At 28.4% G+C, this 18,290-nt stretch overlaps 2 protein-coding genes across 2 annotated transcripts in view; one reads left to right on the forward strand and one right to left on the reverse strand.

Annotated features, from left to right (window-relative positions):
- Positions 1 to 18,290, reverse strand: part of pyd (zonula occludens-like protein polychaetoid) — a 198,821-nt gene that overhangs the window by 177,351 nt on the left and 3,180 nt on the right. The gene's annotated exons all lie outside the window — the stretch shown is intronic.
- LOC105154159 (uncharacterized) lies at positions 47 to 18,098 on the forward strand. The gene is made up of 16 exons (XM_011069495.2): positions 47 to 3,807; positions 4,860 to 5,088; positions 6,201 to 6,378; positions 6,586 to 6,700; positions 6,900 to 7,143; positions 8,729 to 8,875; positions 8,970 to 9,197; positions 9,331 to 9,487; positions 12,397 to 12,460; positions 13,441 to 13,645; positions 14,777 to 14,954; positions 15,164 to 15,278; positions 15,432 to 15,675; positions 17,283 to 17,429; positions 17,524 to 17,751; positions 17,884 to 18,098. Exons 2-16 carry the CDS (start codon positions 4,936 to 4,938, stop codon positions 18,034 to 18,036), a joined length of 2,556 nt encoding a protein of 851 aa, XP_011067797.2. The 5' UTR covers positions 47 to 3,807; positions 4,860 to 4,935; the 3' UTR covers positions 18,037 to 18,098.

The following is an 18,290-nucleotide window of genomic DNA, read 5'->3' on the forward strand; positions in this document are numbered from 1 at the left end:
TTAAAAAAATAACAGTAGAAAATGAAAAAATGTAATTCAAATAGAAAAACTTTTTATAATATATAAACTTGGCTCCAATTGTTAATATCAAATCTTTTATGACGAATAATGCATAAAATTTTATGGACTATAATTTGGCGCCAGTTGTTGATTTCAAATATTTTATACAAATGATACCGTAAGAGTTAAGTTAATAATAAAGATAGTACTACTTGGATTATATAATTTGGGTTTTATAATTGGGTACAATAATTTTTTCGAGGAGCACGTACGTTTTAACGTTTTCTTTTATGTTTTTTTAAATTAAGCTATAGAATCAATAATAAAAATAATACCATTTGAGTTTTATTAAAATTAAGTACACAATAAAAATAGTATTACTTGGGTTTATCTTTTAATTTGGTACAATAGTTTTCTTTTCAAAATTAATGTATTCTTAGCACTTTTTTCTATCTTCTTTAAAAAGGTAAGTCAATTATTAATCACTTATATCACGCATTTTTTTTCTTTACATATACATATAAAAAATCTCAACAGACTCATTTTCGAAAAAAACAATATTTCAAGGTCATATAAAATATTGCCTTGATAGATTTTGCAAGATATTAATTCAATTTTTGTATATAAAATAATAAATGTAATTTATATATAAGTGCAAGATATGCTTTATACTTTTTGCATAATACAACTAGTGCTGTTGTAAGAAATATGTACAATTTTGCTGCGTCATTCCGCTATTGGCCTTTAATCTTGACACTATGATTTCCTTATGTCGTTAAGACGTTACGTCAGTATTGTTCAGTCATACGTCATAAAAAATTCCGTGATTATTAAGTACGCAAAGTTTTTTCGAAATAGATTTATTTATATAATTATCTCGTATTATGCGAAGATACGCATCAGAATATGTTGCGTGAAGAATTGAGCGCATGAACGAATGATTACAAACACGTAAAGATATATATACGGTCGATTTCAAGATATAATTAAACGCGTCTTCTTAGCACCATGACACTATCGTCTTTTGATATTCTTCTAATTTTGAAATTTTTAATGTCGAAAGTTTTAATGAAAATGTTTTATATATTACAGACAGAAAAAAATAAATTACATTTATCTATTTATTATGACTATGTACAAGTATGATAATTAGGTCAATCAAAAGGGCATTTTTTATTTGATTAATAAAGAAATAAATTAAATATAAATTTGTTTCATAAGAAATTATGCATTTTAAACCCTATATATTACAGCATATTTTTGCATATTTCATAACACATAAGAGCATTTTTGTATATTTCCCCCACACGTGCACAATATTTACATACTTTATCTATTTTTACTGTTTATTTTACATCTTATATTGTTTTCTAATTTAAGTTTATGATTAGTTTCTTTTCCGATATAATAACGAATAGGATTCCTAAGATAAGTTTTTCTCAATTAGAATATGTTATAACATATTTTATATTTTTGAAAATTAGCAATATCATTTAGAAAAATAGTGGCTATTTTAAAAGCAATTTCAGCATACTTGACTGGAGTATCTTCCGATGATACAAAAAACATAAATAATTAAGGAAATATTAGCATTTAAATTTGCACCTATAACTTCTATTGATGTTGAACAAAGTTTTTCAATGTATAATATTTTACGATCAAATAGGCAAAGTCTTTTGTTCGAAAACTTTAGTCAAATGTTTACTGTATAATCGAAATATAAATTGAAATAATTAAATTTTTTGCTTAATATGTATTTGTAAATACATATGTATTTGTTTAATTTTAATGTCCCATAAGACTAATTAAATTTTTTATTAAAAATACAAATTTTATCAAATTCATTTTATTTTGTTATTTTAAATAAAAAACTTAATATTTTGAAAATTTGTGCGAAAAAGTAATTTTCAAATGCATATATTCCTTTCTTTAGAGCATTTTTTCAATTTCATAGAGCATATTTTAGGCGCTTAAAAAAGGAATTTTTACAGCATAATTTTGATTGCCCTAATGATCATATACAAGTAAAATAATAGTATATAATAATAGTATATCTGTAATACATATTTATTTGCATTAATTGATAGTCTTGTAAGTTATTTTCTGATGTTTTTATACATGTCTTGGGTCTGAATTCTTTCATCATTATTCTAATAAAAATACAATCCTTGTTTTTTTATTTAATTTTTAATATTTTCGGATAAAAAAAGTTTTCATAACTACATCAACAAATATTACAAAAAAGAATATAACTAATACATTAGAAATTGGATCAAATTTTATTGAAAATTCTGATTTATTAAATAATTCAGATATATTATTAATAAATACTTTAATTAATATTATTAAGAAAACTAGAAATAATATAAAAACAACAGAAAAATATCTAAAGTAATTTTATTTAAGAAATAAATACTTTTTTCTTTTCCACGCAGCTTAACCATTTTCTTGTAAAATATCAGCTTATGAGCACTACGCTGAAAAACAATAGTGACTAGGCGGTGACTTAACTCAATTCGACACAATATCGCATCCGTTTTTTTCTAGGATTCTACATATAACCAAAGTTCAATCATATCATCATTTATCTTTGTACATAACTTTTACATGTATATTTAATACGAGAGCATTCATTGCGTTTATTTTTGGCCATAAGCGTCTGTAAGTGCTCACGCTTTTGTTACGCTATCTCGATAGACGAAATGCTTGTGAGTAACATTTATGACGTCAAGATGACGTCATAAATGTTTTTTATCTTTCTCTGAGCACATACGACGAGAAAACTAAGTTTAAGCGATGCTCATCAATGCTTAAGAGGGCATTCTGGTCTAAAAGTTTGATTTTTAAGCTATTTTTAAGAATTTTTTCTGAAAAATTTATAATGTCTATTCAAATCAAGATTGTTCCTACATATTAGTACATATTTCAAGTATCTTTTAGAATTTGCGGTGATCATCTTTAGCGCATATATAGTTCTCATCTAAACTACAATAAAGTCAAAATGTTTATTTTTATTTATTTTATAGCACTTTAAAGATGAAAAAATTCGAAAAAATCGGAAAATAATATTCAAAATGACGCCATTTTTTTCTTTCTAATATTTTTTTTTATTATAGATCAAACGATAACCAAACTCATACACTTTAAGAATCTCTTTGGTTTTTTCGTTTCACGAGCAGAACAGTCGCAATCATGGTCGTGTGCTCTGATTTGAAGAGACCTTTTTCAGAAAAAATTTGTAAAAATAATCTAAAAATCAAGTTTCTAGATCAGAATCCTCTCTTAAAATGCGTGAGCATAAAAAATAGTCTGTATTCAAACAACATATCAAAAATTGTGATATAAGACATCTTTAAATCGTCTTTTGGATGCAAAAAACGTCTTAATCCGATTTTAGACACATTTTGTTGTCTGAGTAGCTTCTTCCAACGTTCGTTGAAATGAGTATGATAACAGAAGTATGTTAGAACATGATGGAATTTGTCATACAATCTACATAAAATGTTACTTTCATTTCTAGTCTCTCCTACCTGTTCTCATCAATGATGTAATGATCAGGCAAAGTTGAATTCAGTCACTTGTGCGATCTTAGCGAAAACACTGTATTTAATGTGTCTGTTAAATGCAAAAGAAGATTTGTATTTAATATTTTTGTATTCATTGTCACAAACTTCATTGAATGTTCATATATTATTCAAATTTTATATAGTAATAAATTTTCATTTGCCTAATAATGAATGTGAGCTCTTCACTGCAAAACCGCCTAGCAGTAAGATAACGGATTACAACTCATAATATTTTTTCAAGGTAAAGGTTTTATAATCTGCTAATATATTGAATTTATACAGAGTATTGTTGCCTAAATTCAATCATCGAAACTTCGTTTGAAGCAATTACGCGTTTGATTTCGTATACTATTTATGAAATGAAGAAAAAGATTTGAGATCAATTTGGATAATATTATGTCCTTAATAATAAAGATAAGAGACGAATGGGACATCAAATTTTTTTAATGAATCTTCAATCATAGAAATAATTTTGCTCATAGTGTTTTGGAATAGTTTGTGTAGATAAATAAAAATATAAGTGCATCTATATATATATATATATATATATATATATATATATATATATATATATATATATATACACACACTCAATTTAGTGTATTTCACTCCCCACCTATTTAGGAAAAAATTGATGGGATCTCGCTTTGTGTGGAAAATCGACCACTCCTTAATGGAGGAGAAAGTGGAGTGTCCATGCATTTTTTTTCACCTTTGCGAATGATTTACTCCGATCTCATGACTAATATGGATGATAATATAATAAGACTAAAAAAACTTTACATCATTTCAAGAAAAATAAAACTGTCTTATTCATTTTTAAAATAGCATTTTTTCTCATAAAAACCACAAGCCTTCTCTTAAAACTTAATGGTATACATGTCTTTTTGTAACTAGTTTTGTTCACTGAAAAAAAACCGCGGTTGAGGGAGCACCATTTCTGAACATTTACCATTGATTTTTTAAAAATTGATTTTGCCATTATTTGTCCTCCTTTAAACCATACGACTTTTGCTTGAAACGTTTTTTTCTCATAGCTTATTTTTCAAGATAGTTGCCTGAGGCAATTAAAACAATGGAACATTCTGTATCTGCACACCATAATCGTGTATCTTTTATCATTTTTTTATCACCGTGTAGCTAATAACATAATGTGATTAACATTTCCTTTCCTGCATAAAAAAATGAAAAATCATCAACGCACGATTCTTCATATTAGAATTTAATATTTCATAAAGAAAAAATTAAAGAAGAGTTCAGCTAATTACGCTGTTCTTTGTTTTCTATTTTTAGTTATTTTCTTTGAGATATCCTAGAAATCCTGTTCCAACTATTTTTTGGACATTGAAACTATTCGTCTAACTCTGTAATGCGAGTGTTCGTGTATCTTTTATCCTTTTGTGGCTTTCTCGACTATACAACAGCTGGGATACTTGATGTTCCGCAGAATGTATTTGAACAAGTGCAAACGAACAAGGAACAATCAAATAATAGGTACATTTCTCCTCAAGGCAATCTTATAGTAAGTATATGATTGTTATAGGATGCTTTCTAGTACACAGATGACATAGTGCTATTTCATTTGTGCGTTTTTATTATATGACAAATATGTGCAGGACAGAGAGGTCCTTGGAACTCTCTATCCTACAGCCAATCAACAAATATGAAAAATTTGTCGGCCTGAGGCTGATACTACATTTGTCATATGACATTTCAAGCCTATTGACTGGCTGCAAGAAAAAGAAATCGGGATCTCTCTATCCTATAGCCAATCAATAAACTTAAAATCTTTGTACGATAAATGTAATACTAGCCTAACACAATGAATCATAATATCTTTCTTGTTTGCCAATATTAAAAAAAGATTATTGTTATACTGTCTCTTGCTGGAAAATGCACCAACAATTATTGTGGTAAAAATAAAAATTTTACTAGATTTTACCAGAAATATTTTCTATATATATATAAATATATGTAATATCAACCAGAATTCCAGTTATTTTAGTTAAAATTCTAATAAATTGAACCAAAAAATTCTGAGTCCGTTTTCAATAAGAAATTTTCTCAATATATAATGTTTCATGTTTTTGTAAAAATGCTCAAATCTCTCTGCTATTTAGGAAAATATACATATGCATACACATACATATATGTTTATGTACACATCCCAGTTGTAAACTATAGTCATTTTGACGTTGACAGTTAGTCAGTTTGAATTATTGACGTGATCTATTTAAGATGTAATAATGACAATCTTTTTTCCATTTAATAACGTCATTTATTTACAACATCATACTTATTGACGTCGGATAAATGACTAATAAACGACATATTGGTAACGTTATTAGTGAATTAATAACATCAGTCATTTATGCCGTTAATGATATGAAAATAATGACGTATTTTCGACGTTAGTTAATATGATGTTATGTGACAAATCCACATCACTTTACGATGATAGAACGTCAGATTGGTTAAGAATGACCAATTCATTACGTCAAATAGATATCTTGTTACCTGAGATCATATTGTACAAATTTGGTTCAATTTTCGATTGATTTGCTCCTTGTGTATATCATTATTGATCTTTCTTCAAAACTAATAACATTTTTTTTCACTTTTATTTTTTTTTAGTTACAGATGATAAGAAAAGCAGGTTACCCCACGGAAACTCACATAGTACAAACGGAGGATGGTTATCTTTTAACACTTCATCGTATTCCACGTAAAAATGGTGCACCCGTGCTATTGCAACATGCTCTTTTGACTACCAGTGCCGATTTTCTTATTCTCGGCAAGGATAAAGGACTTGGTATGACATATTTCAACACTTAGAAATATTTCTCTTCCTAAAAGATTAGATTTCTATTTGAAAAAATTATCAAGTTCCAAAATATATTTTTTTAATGTAATTCTTAACAATGTATGTAATTTTTAGAGCATTTTAATTATTTTTTAATACTTGTATTTATACACATGTATAAGAAATTTGCTGTAAATGATGTTTTTTTTATACTAGCTTTCATACTGGCCAATCACGGGTATGATGTTTGGTTGGGCAATTTTCGTGGAAATACTCATTCAAGAGCACATGTTTCATTATCTCCATCGAATTCAAAATTTTGGAATTTTAGGTATATATGTTCATAAAGTAAAAATAATTAGTGCGTTGAATGTAACATTATCATAATAATATATTATTTCATTTATGGCAAAAAATCAATTAATTCATTTTTGTATAATAGTATATTTCGTTATACTCTGTAATAATATTATATATATATATATATATATATATATAAAATATATACACATATATAAATCTTTTATTAGCTTTCACGAAATGGGCATTTACGATGTACCCGCGATGATTTTATATATTACGAAAATGACTTCGCAACCATTGCACGCATATATCGGTCATTCAATAGGCTCGACTGTTTCTTACGTAATGGCAACGGAACGTCCAGAAATTACTAGAATGGTGCGAATAATAATCAGTCTTGCACCTGCGGCTATTCTGAAACGTGTAACAAGTCCGTTACGGTTGATCTCCATTTTCTTAGAAAATACTCAGGTAAAATCATATGGAAATACTCTTAAAAAATAATTTATAATCAGGAAATAATTTAAAAAAACATCCAATATATGTAAAAAGCTACTTTTATTATTTCTATCTTTTGACTTTAAAACTTTAAACTGCACACAAGATATCGCATTTTTTTCGAGTATTATTCTTTTTATAATCCATTTTTAAAGATCTTGAAATTAATTTTCTTTTACAGAAATATTGCAATGTTTGTATTATAAGCGATTGAAATATTGAAAAGAATAGCCGAACGGATAGTAAAATTAGATTTTTAGCTTTTGAATTTTAAGCGAAATTATTTTGACAGGGTTAAAGTTTTGAAATTTCGAAAATACATACAAACTGGTGCACGAAGTACCATTTAATTATCTCGTTAAAACTATACTCGAGAAATATCGAGTTTTTTAACTGTGAGCAAATTCTATACTTCATGAAAATTCTGTTAGGTAATGTGACATCACGAATTGGAATTAGATTAATTGAGATAAAGACATACACACCAGTTTGAAATCAGGTGGTTTAACGTCAAATAAAAATAAGTATAATAATTGTAAAATACATTTGAAAGATACATATTAAGAAGTAAATATTGCAAACTCGATCATCCTTTTCCTTTTTTCCTTCTAAAAGGAGAAAGATGTACGAGTGACTTCACAATCATATATGCTAGGTACGTCAGCAGCATTGCGTTAAAAACGCACTAGTGATATGCGCTAATAATATATTCCAAATAAAATTTATATTCGTTTGTAAAACACTTCGTGTGATTTTTCTGGTTCCCACCTCCGACGTTCTTTATGCCACTAGCGATACAACATTATATTACAAGAATTTCAATATTTTCTAGAAAATGTTACAATAAAATAAAAAAAAATTACGTAAAACCTAAAGAAATACAGTAATTTTACAAATCTGGTACTTACGTTGATAATAGTTTTGCAGTGTAAAATAAAATTTCTGTAAGACTAATTTACGTTGACATACATCATTTAGTAACAGCTCATGGTGAAACTTGTTGCATTGAAGATTGTGGGGAAATGTACATTATCTTTCTACGTAAACAGATTGTCACTAGTTTGTTTAGTTTTTAAAATATTTAAAAAATCTAATCAAGGCGCCATTCCAATGACGGCAATCTTATTTTGTATAAAACAAATGGTATGACATTTCGTATGCCATCTTCTTTTCTTAAAGTAATATGTACACTTTTCATGTCCGCTCAATTTCGACTAATAATACTACATCTAACAGAATTTCCACGAAGCTCATAGAATAGAATTCGCTCATAAAATTAAAAAAAATCAATACTTTACAAGAATAGTTTTAATAAGATAATTAAATAGTATGACACTTCGTATGTGCCATCCTGTAGTACTAAAAATTTGAATATAATTTCAACTAAATATTCTTTGAAATATTACAATTAAGATCGAAGTAATTTAAAACTTCTTCGTATAAACCACATTTCAAAAATTTGTTTCAAATTTTTTATTCTCAAGTATTCATTGAAACGTGTAATATCAGATTATAAGCACATTACATCGCGGTCTACATTCAAAATGCTTTTTTGCAGGAGCTGTTGCAGCTGCTTGGTATAAACGAGATTCTGCCGATCAGTTCTACATACTCCTTGACTAAGTCTATCTGCAATATCAATAAAGAAATATGCGCCAATGGGCTATTTTTTTTCTGCGGTTTCGATAGGGAGCAATTAAATAATGTGAGTATTCTGCAAATAACGAAACTGATTTCCATTTTCTGATCGGGTTTTCGTCATCATTTCACCCGCATGATCATAAGTTTCCGATTTTTAGACTTTGTTGTCTACATTTTTGAGTCACAATCCAGCTGGTACCTCGATCAAAATGGTACTACATTTGCATCAGATAGTTAATTCCGGGAAGTTTTGCCAATACGATTACGGTCGCATGAAAAATCTACAGATCTACAATACATCCGAACCGCCAGATTACAATCTCGCGAACATCACCACACCGTTCGCGTTGTTCTACGCCGAAAACGATCCGATATCCACCGTCCCAGTAAGTATAACGAATAAAAGCATTTAAATCATTAAGAGACATAGTGGAGATGAATATGTTTTAAACGTTTATACATATAAGGCTTTATATCACAAAGAAAATGTAAGAGTAATCACAAAATTGTTTCTTTAAGGACGTGAAAGAACTCATCAGCCTGTTACCTAATGTAGTGGACGAATATACAGTGCCGTTTCCTAAATTCAATCATCTGGATTTCGTACTTGCCACAGATGCACCTCGGCTTGTATACAATAGATTACTCAAGGTCTTAAAAGTAGGAATGTTACATTAATAATTAAGAAATTGCAATTGTATTAGGTGTTGGAATTAATTCGTAGCGTTTTTAATGAAAGAATGTTATTTATTTCACATGAGCATTAAAAAATACATTAATGAAAGTACTTCCAATCACTTGTAAAACGCTACGAATTAATTCCAACACCTAATATATTTTAATAAAAACATTTTAATATTTTAATTATAAAGGAAAACCGTTACTGACAGGTCTCATAAAAAACCTTATTTCCTCACCCCCTTATTTCTCAAAAACTAATTATTACACTTTATTAATGCTAATCAAAACTCATAATTTATACATTTGTGGTTTGTTTAGTGTATAGAAAATCGGCTAGAAGCTAATCCTACAAATGTGAAAATAAAATTCTTACGATTTTTTTTGCAAATTGTATAGTTTAAATAATAGCTGTGATTATATTGTTATTGATAATATTACATTGTTTATGCAGAATAAATGTTTGTCCTTAAAATGTCATATTCCTGACTTAATTCTAAGACGATTTTCTTTTTGCGAAAATTTTATACGAAGCACAGTTTTTAATTATAGCAAGAAATATTTAGCGAATAACGGAAAGCATACGGTAGGCAAGAATGGTGCAACTCATTGCCCGAGGAAGACGGTACATACGTAAATACTGTCAGTACGTGGACAGAATGATTGTAACAATAACACTTATTTAGTGAATTCACCCTATTAGAACTCACCCTCACCGAGTAATCAGTTGAAGACATGAGGGCCTTTTTTCTGTGACCGCAAAATGATCCCTTTAATGTCTTGCCTACCTGTATTTTTTCATTTATTCCTGCCTATTTCTATCCGTGTATTCTTGTCTATCTTCATAAAAGTGCAGTAACGCGAATATAATCTATTATTACAGTACAAATGTCCGAAATACATCGTAGGAATATCTCAACACTCATTTTCGAAAAAAACAATTTTTCAAGGTCATATAAAATATTGCCTTGATAGATTTTGTAAGATATTAATTCAATTTTTGTATATAAAATAATAAAAGTAATTTATATAAGTACAACATGTACTTAATACTTTATAATTTTTGCATAATACAACTAGTGCTATAAAAAATATGTATAATTTTGCTGCGTCATTCCGCTAATGGCCTTTAATCTTGACACTATGATTTCCTTATGTCGTTAAGACGTTACGTCAGTATTGTTCAGTCATACGTCATAAAAAATTCCGTGATTATTAAGTACGCAAAGTTTTTTCGAAATAGATTTATATATATAATTATCTTGTATTATGCGAAGATACGCACCAGAACATGTTGCGTGAAGAATTGAGCGCATGAACGAATGATTACAAACACGTAAAGATATATATACGGTCGATTTCAAGATATAATTAAACACGTCTTCTTAGCACCATGACACTATCGTCTTTTAATATTCTTCTAATTTTGAAATTTTTAATGTCGAAAGTTTTAATGAAAATGTTTTAATGAAAATGTTTTACAGACAGAAAGAAATAAATTACATTTATCTATTTATTATGACTATGTACAAGTATGATAATTAGGTCAATCAAAATATGTATAGGGCATTTTTTATTTGACTAATAAAGAAATAAATTAAATACAAATTTGTTTCATAAGAAATTATGCATTTGAAACCCTATATATTACAGCATATTTTTGCATATTTCACACATAAGAGCATTTTTGTATATTTCGCCCACACGTGCACAATATTTACATACTTTACATACTTTATCTATTTTTACTGTTTATTTTACATTGTTTTTTAATTTAAGTTTATGATTAGTTTCTTTTCCGATATAATAACGAATAGGATTCCTAAGATAAGTTTTTCTCAATCAGAAATATGCTACAATAATTTTATATTTTTTAAAATTAGTAATACCATTTCGAAAAATAGTGGTTTTGCTATTTTAAAAGCAATTTCAGCATACTGAAGTATCTTCCGATGATACAGAAAACATAAATAATTAAGGAAATATTAGCATTTAAATTTGCACCTATAACTTCTATTGATGTTGAACAAAGTTTTTCAATGTATAAAAATATTACGATCAAATAGGCAAAATCTTTTGTTCGAAAACTTTAGTCAAATGTTTATTACTATTAGGTGTTGGAATTAATTCGTAGCGTTTTTTAATGAAAGAATGTTATTTTTTTGAATTTTTTTATTGTAATTTTCTAAGAAATAAGCTTTATATAACAGTTTATGTAAGATCACGAAAAAAAATAAGACACTACGCGGTGATCATGATTTCTCATCTTTAACGCATATATAGTTCTCATCTAAACTACAATAAAGTCAAAATGTTTATTTTTATTTATTTTATAACACTTTAAAGATGAAAAAATTCGGAAAAATCGGAAAATAATTTTCAAAATGACGCCATTTTTTTCTTTCTAATATTTTTTTTTATTATAGATCAAACGATAGCCAAACTCATATACTTTAAAAATCTCTTTGATTTTTTCGTTTCAGACGAGCAGAACAGTCGCAATCATGGTGTAGCGTTCTGATTTGAAGAGACCTTTTTCAAAAAAAATTCGTAAAAATAATCTAAAAATCAAGTTTCTAGACCCCCAGAATCCCCTCTTAAAATACGCGGGCATAAAAAGTAATTTGTATTCAAACAACACATCAAAAATTGTGACATAAGACACTTTAAATCGTCTTTTAAATGCAAAAAACCCGTCTTAACTCGATTTTCGACACATTTTGTTGTCCGAGTAGCTTCTTCCAACGTGTTCGTTGAAATGAGTAGGAGTTATAATAGAAGTATATTAAAACATGGAGCTTGTAATACAATCTAAATAAATTTCCATAAAATGTTATTTCCATTTCTAGTCTCTCCTACCTGTTCTCATTGATGATCTAATGATCAGGTAAAGTTGAATTGATTCAGTCACTTGTGCGATCTTAGCGAAAACACTGTATTTAATGTGTCTGTTAAATGCAAAAGAAGATTTGTATTCAATATTTTTGTATTCAGTGTCACAAACTTCATTGAATGTTCATATATTATTCAAATTTTATAGTAATAAATTTTCATTTGCCTAACATTGAATGTGAGCTCTTCACTGCACTGCAAAACCACCTAGCAGTAAGATAACGGATTACAACTCATAATATTTTTTCAAGGGAAAAGGTTTTATAATCTGCTAATATATTGAATTTATACAAGGTATTGTTGCCTAAAGTCAATCATAGAAATTTTGTTTGAAGCAATTACGCGCTTAATTTCGCGCTTTTATACTATTTATGAAATCATGAAAAAGATTTGAGATCTATTGAATAATATTATGTCCCTAATAATAAAGATAAGAGACGAATGGACATCAAATCTTTTTAATGAATCTTCGATCATAGAAATAATTTTGCTCATAGTGTTTTGGAATAGTTTGTGTAGATAAATAAAAATATAAGTGCTTCTATATATATATATATATATATATATATATATATATATATATATATATATACACACACTCAATTTAGTGTATTTCATTCCATCTCTCCACCTATTTAGGAAAAAGTTGATGGGGTGGATCTTGCTTTGTGTGAAAAATCGACCACTCCTTAATGGTGGAGAAAGTTGAGTGTCCATGCATTTTTTGCGAACGTTTTACTCCGATCTCCTTTAAACCATACAACTTTTGCTTGAAACGTTTTTTTCTCATAGCTTATTTTTCAAGATAGTTGCCCGAGGCAATTAAAACAATGGAACATTCTGTATATGCACAGCATAATCGTGTATCTTTTATCATTTTTTTATCGTGTAGCTAATAACATAATGTGATTAACATTTTCTTTTCTGCATAAAAAAATGAAAACTCATCAACGCACGATTCTCCATATTAGAATTTAGTATTTCATAAAGAAAAAATTAAAGAAGAATTCAGCTAATTACGCTGTATTCTATTTTTAATACAATTCTTTGACATCCTAGAAATCCTGTTCCAACTATTTTTTCGATATTGAACTATTCGTCTAACTCTGTAATGCGAGTGTTCGTGTATCTTTTATCCTTTTGTGGCTTTCTCGACTATACAACAGCTGGGATACTTGATGTTCCGCAGAATGTATTTGAACAAGTGCAAACGAACAAGGAACAATCAAATAATAGGTACATTTCTCCTCAAGGCAATCTTATAGTAAGTATACGATTGTTATAGGATGCTTTCTAGTATACAGATGACATAGTGCTATTTCATTTGTGCGTTTTTATTATATGAAATGTGTGCAGGACAGAGAGATCCTCGGAACTGTCTATCCTACAGCCAATCAACAAATATGAAAAATTTGTCAGCTTGAGGCTGATACTACATTTGTCATATGACATTTCAAGCCTATTGACTGGCTGCAAGAAAAAGAAATCGGGATCTTTCCATCCTATAGTCAATCAATAAATTTAAAATCTTTCTATACGATAAATGTAATACTAGCCTAACACAATGAATCATAATATCTTTCTTGTTTGCCAATATTAAAAAAAGATTATTGTTATACTGTCTCTTGCTGGAAAATGCACCAACAATTATTGTGGTAAAAATAAAAATTTTACTAGATTTTACCAGAAATATTTTATATATATGTATATATATATATATATACAATATCAACCAGAATTTCAGTTATTTTAGTTAGAATTCCAAAAAAATTTAACTAAAAAATTCTAATTCCGTTTTCAATAAGAAATTTTCTCAATATATAATGTTTCATGTTATGTAAAAATGCTCAAATCTCTCTGCTATTTAGGAAAAGATACACATGCATATACATACATATATGTTTATATACATATCCCAGTTGTAGTCATTTTGACGTTCACAGTTAGTCAGTTTGAATTATTGACGTGATCTATTTAAGATGTAATAATGACAATCTTTTTTACCATTTAATGACGTCATTTATTTACAACGTCATACTTACTGACGTCGGATAAATGACTAATCGACGACATATTGGTAACGTTATCAGTGATCAATTAATAAGGTTATTCATTTATGCTGTTAATTATACGAAAATAATGACGTATTTCGATGTTAGTTAATATGATGTTATGTGACTGTGACAAATCCACTTTACGATGATAGAACATCAGATTGGTTAAGAATGATCAATTCATTACGTCAAATAGATATCTTGTTATCTGGGATCATATTGTACAAATTTGGTTAAATTTTCGATTGATTAAAAGTGCTCTTTGTGTATATCATTATTGATCTTTCTTCAAAACTAATAGCAATAACATTTTTTTTCACCTGTTTTTATTTTTTTTTCAGTTACAGATGATACGAAAAGCAGGTTATCCCATGGAAACTCATACAGTACAAACGGAGGATGGTTATCTTTTAACACTTCATCGTATTCCACGTAAAAATGGTGCACCCGTGCTACTACAACATGGTCTTTTGACTAGCAGTGCCGATTTTCTTGTTCTCGGCAAGGATAAAGGACTTGGTATGACATATTTCAACACTTAGGAATATTTCTCTTCCTAAAAGATTAGATTTCTATTTGAAAAAATGATCAAGTTTCAAGATATATTTTTTTAATGTAACTCTTAACAATGTATGTAATTTTTAGAGCGTTTTTAATTATTTTTTAATACTTGTATTTATACACATGTATAAGAAATTTGCTATAAATGATGTTTTTCTTTATACTAGCTTTCATACTGGCCAAACACGGATATGATGTTTGGTTGGGCAATTCTCGTGGAAATACTCATTCAAGAGCACATGTTTCATTATCTCCATCGAATTCAAATTTTTGGAATTTTAGGTATATATGTTCATAAAATAAAAATAATTAGTGCGTTGAATGTAACATTATCATAATAACATATTATTTAATTTATGGCAAAATCAATTAATTCACTTTTGTATAATATTATATTTCGTTATACTCTGTAATAATATATAAATCTTTTATTAGTTTTCACGAAATAGGCATTTACGATATACCCGCGATGATTTTATATATTACAAAAATGACTTCGCAACCATTGCACGCATATATCGGCCATTCATTAGGCTCGACTGTTTCTTACGTAATGGCAACGGAACGTCCAGAAATTACTAGAATGGTGCGAATAATAATCAGTCTTGCACCTGCGGCTATTCTGAAACGTGTAACAAGTCCGTTACGGTTGATCTCCATTTTCTTAGAAAATACTCAGGTAAAGTCATATGGAAATACTCTTAAAAAATAATTTATAATCAGGAAATAATTTAAAAAAACATCCAATATATGTAAAAAGCTACTTTTATTATTTCTATCTTTTGACTTTAAAACTTTAAACTGCACACAAGATATCGCATTTTTTTCGAGTATTATTCTTTTTAATCCATTTTTAAAGATCTTGGAATTTATTTTCTTTTACAGAAATATTGCAATGTTTGTATTATAAGCGATTGAAATATTGAAAAGAATAGTCGAACGGATAGTAAAATTAGATTTTTAGCTTTTGAATTTTAAGCGAAATTATTTTAACAGGGTTAAAGTTTTGAAATTTCGAAAATACATACAAACTGGTGCACGAAGTACCATTTAATTATCTCGTTAAAACTATACTAGAGAAATATCGAGTTTTTTAACTGTGAGCAAATTCTATACTTCGTGAAAATTCTGTTAGGTATTGTGACATCAAGAATTGGAATTAGATTAATTGAGATAAAGACATACACACCAGTTTAAAATCAGGTGGTTTAACGTCGAATAAAAATAAATATAATAATTGTAAAATACATTTGAAAGATATATATTAAAAGGTAAATAGTGCAAACTCGAGCATCCTTTTTCTTTTTTCCTTCTAAAGGAAGAAAGATGTACGAGTGACTTCACAATCATATATGCTAGGTACGTCAGCATCATTGCATTAAGAACGCACTAGTGATATGCGCTAATAATATATTCCAATAAAGTTTATATTCGTTTGTAAAACACTTCGATTTTTCTGATTTTTCTGATTCCCGCCTCCGACGTTCTTTATGCTAGCGGCACAACATTATATTACAAGAATTTCAATATTTTCTAGAAAATGTTACAATAAAATAAAAAAAAATTATATAATAAAACCTAAAGAAATACAGTAATTTTATAAATGGTACTTATATTGATAATGGTTTTGCAGCGTAAAATAAAATTTCTGTAAGACTAATTTACGTTGACATACATCATTTAGTAACAGCGCTCATGGCGAAACTTGTTGCATTGAAGATTGTAGGAAAATGTGCATTATCTTTCTACGTAAACAAATTGTCACTAGTTTGTTCAGTTTTTAAGATATTTAAAAAATCTAATCAAGGTGCCATTCCAATGACGGCAATCTTATTCTGTATAAAACAAATGATATGACATTTCGTATGCCACATTCTATTTCTTAAAGTAATATGTACACTTTCATGTCCGCTCAATTTCGACTCGTAATACTACATCTAACAGAATTTCCATAGAAAGCTCTATAGAAAGCTCGAAGCTCATAGAATAGAATTCGTTCATAAAGTTAAAAAAAATCAATTTTTACAAGAATAGTTTTAATAAGATAATTAAATAGTATGACACTTCGTATGTGCCATCCTGTAGTACTAAAAATTTGAATATAATTTCAACTAAATATTCTTTGAAATATTACAATTAAGATCGAAGTAATTTAAAACTTCTTCGTATAAACCACATTTCAAAAATTTGTTTCAAATTTTTTATTCTCAAGTATTCATTGAAACGTGTAATATCAGATTATAAGCACATTACATCGCGGTCTACATTCAAAATGCTTTTTTGCAGGAGCTGTTGCAGCTGCTTGGTATAAACGAGATTCTGCCGATCAGTTCTACATACTCCTTGACTAAGTCTATCTGCAATATCAATAAAGAAATATGCGCCAATGGGCTATTTTTTTTCTGCGGTTTCGATAGGGAGCAATTAAATAATGTGAGTATTCTGCAAATAACGAAACTGATTTCCATTTTCTGATCGGGTTTTCGTCATCATTTCACCCGCATGATCATAAGTTTCCGATTTTTAGACTTTGTTGTCTACATTTTTGAGTCACAATCCAGCTGGTACCTCGATCAAAATGGTACTACATTTGCATCAGATAGTTAATTCCGGGAAGTTTTGCCAATACGATTACGGTCGCATGAAAAATCTACAGATCTACAATACATCCGAACCGCCAGATTACAATCTCGCGAACATCACCACACCGTTCGCGTTGTTCTACGCCGAAAACGATCCGATAACCACCGTCCCGGTAGGTATAGCGAATAAAGCATTTAAATCATTAAGAGACATATTGGAGATGAATATGTTTTAACCGTTTGTACATATAAGGCTTTATATCACAAAGGAAATGTAAGAGCGATCACAAAATTATTTCTTTAAGGATGTGAAAGAACTCATCAGCCTGTTACCTAATGTAGTGGACGAATATACAGTGCCGTTTCCTAAATTCAACCATCTGGATTTCGTATTTGCCATAGATGCACCTCGGCTTGTATACGATAGATTACTCAAGGTCTTAAAAGAAATATTATAATTAAGAAATTGCAATTGTATATTTTAATAAAAATATTTTAATATTTTAATTATAAAGGAAAACCGATACTGACAGGTCTTATAAAAAAACCTTATTTCCTCCCTTATTTCTCAAAAACTAATTATTACACTTTATTAATGCTAATCAAAACTCATAATTTATACATTTGTGGCTTGTTTCTATACAAAATCGGCTAGGAGCTAATCCTACAAATGCGAAAATAAAATTCTTACGATTTTTTTTTGCAAATTGTA

This window comes from Acromyrmex echinatior, chromosome 7 (assembly GCF_024713525.1).
Source record: "Acromyrmex echinatior isolate Ae372 chromosome 7, ASM2471352v2, whole genome shotgun sequence".
NCBI classification, from domain to species: domain Eukaryota; kingdom Metazoa; phylum Arthropoda; class Insecta; order Hymenoptera; family Formicidae; genus Acromyrmex; species Acromyrmex echinatior.

What these genes read in the sequence shown, in the direction of transcription:
- LOC105154159 (XM_011069495.2), top strand. Translation starts at nt 4,936, where the DNA reads ATGCGAGTGTTCGTGTATCTTTTATCCTTTTGTGGCTTTCTCGACTAT. An exon ending in CTCCTCAAGGCAATCTTATA is followed by an intron (nt 13,646 to 14,776) that starts GTAAGTATACGA and finishes TTTTTTTTTCAG; the next exon opens with TTACAGATGATACGAAAAGC. An exon ending in CGGCAAGGATAAAGGACTTG is followed by an intron (nt 14,955 to 15,163) that starts GTATGACATATT and finishes TCTTTATACTAG; the next exon opens with CTTTCATACTGGCCAAACAC.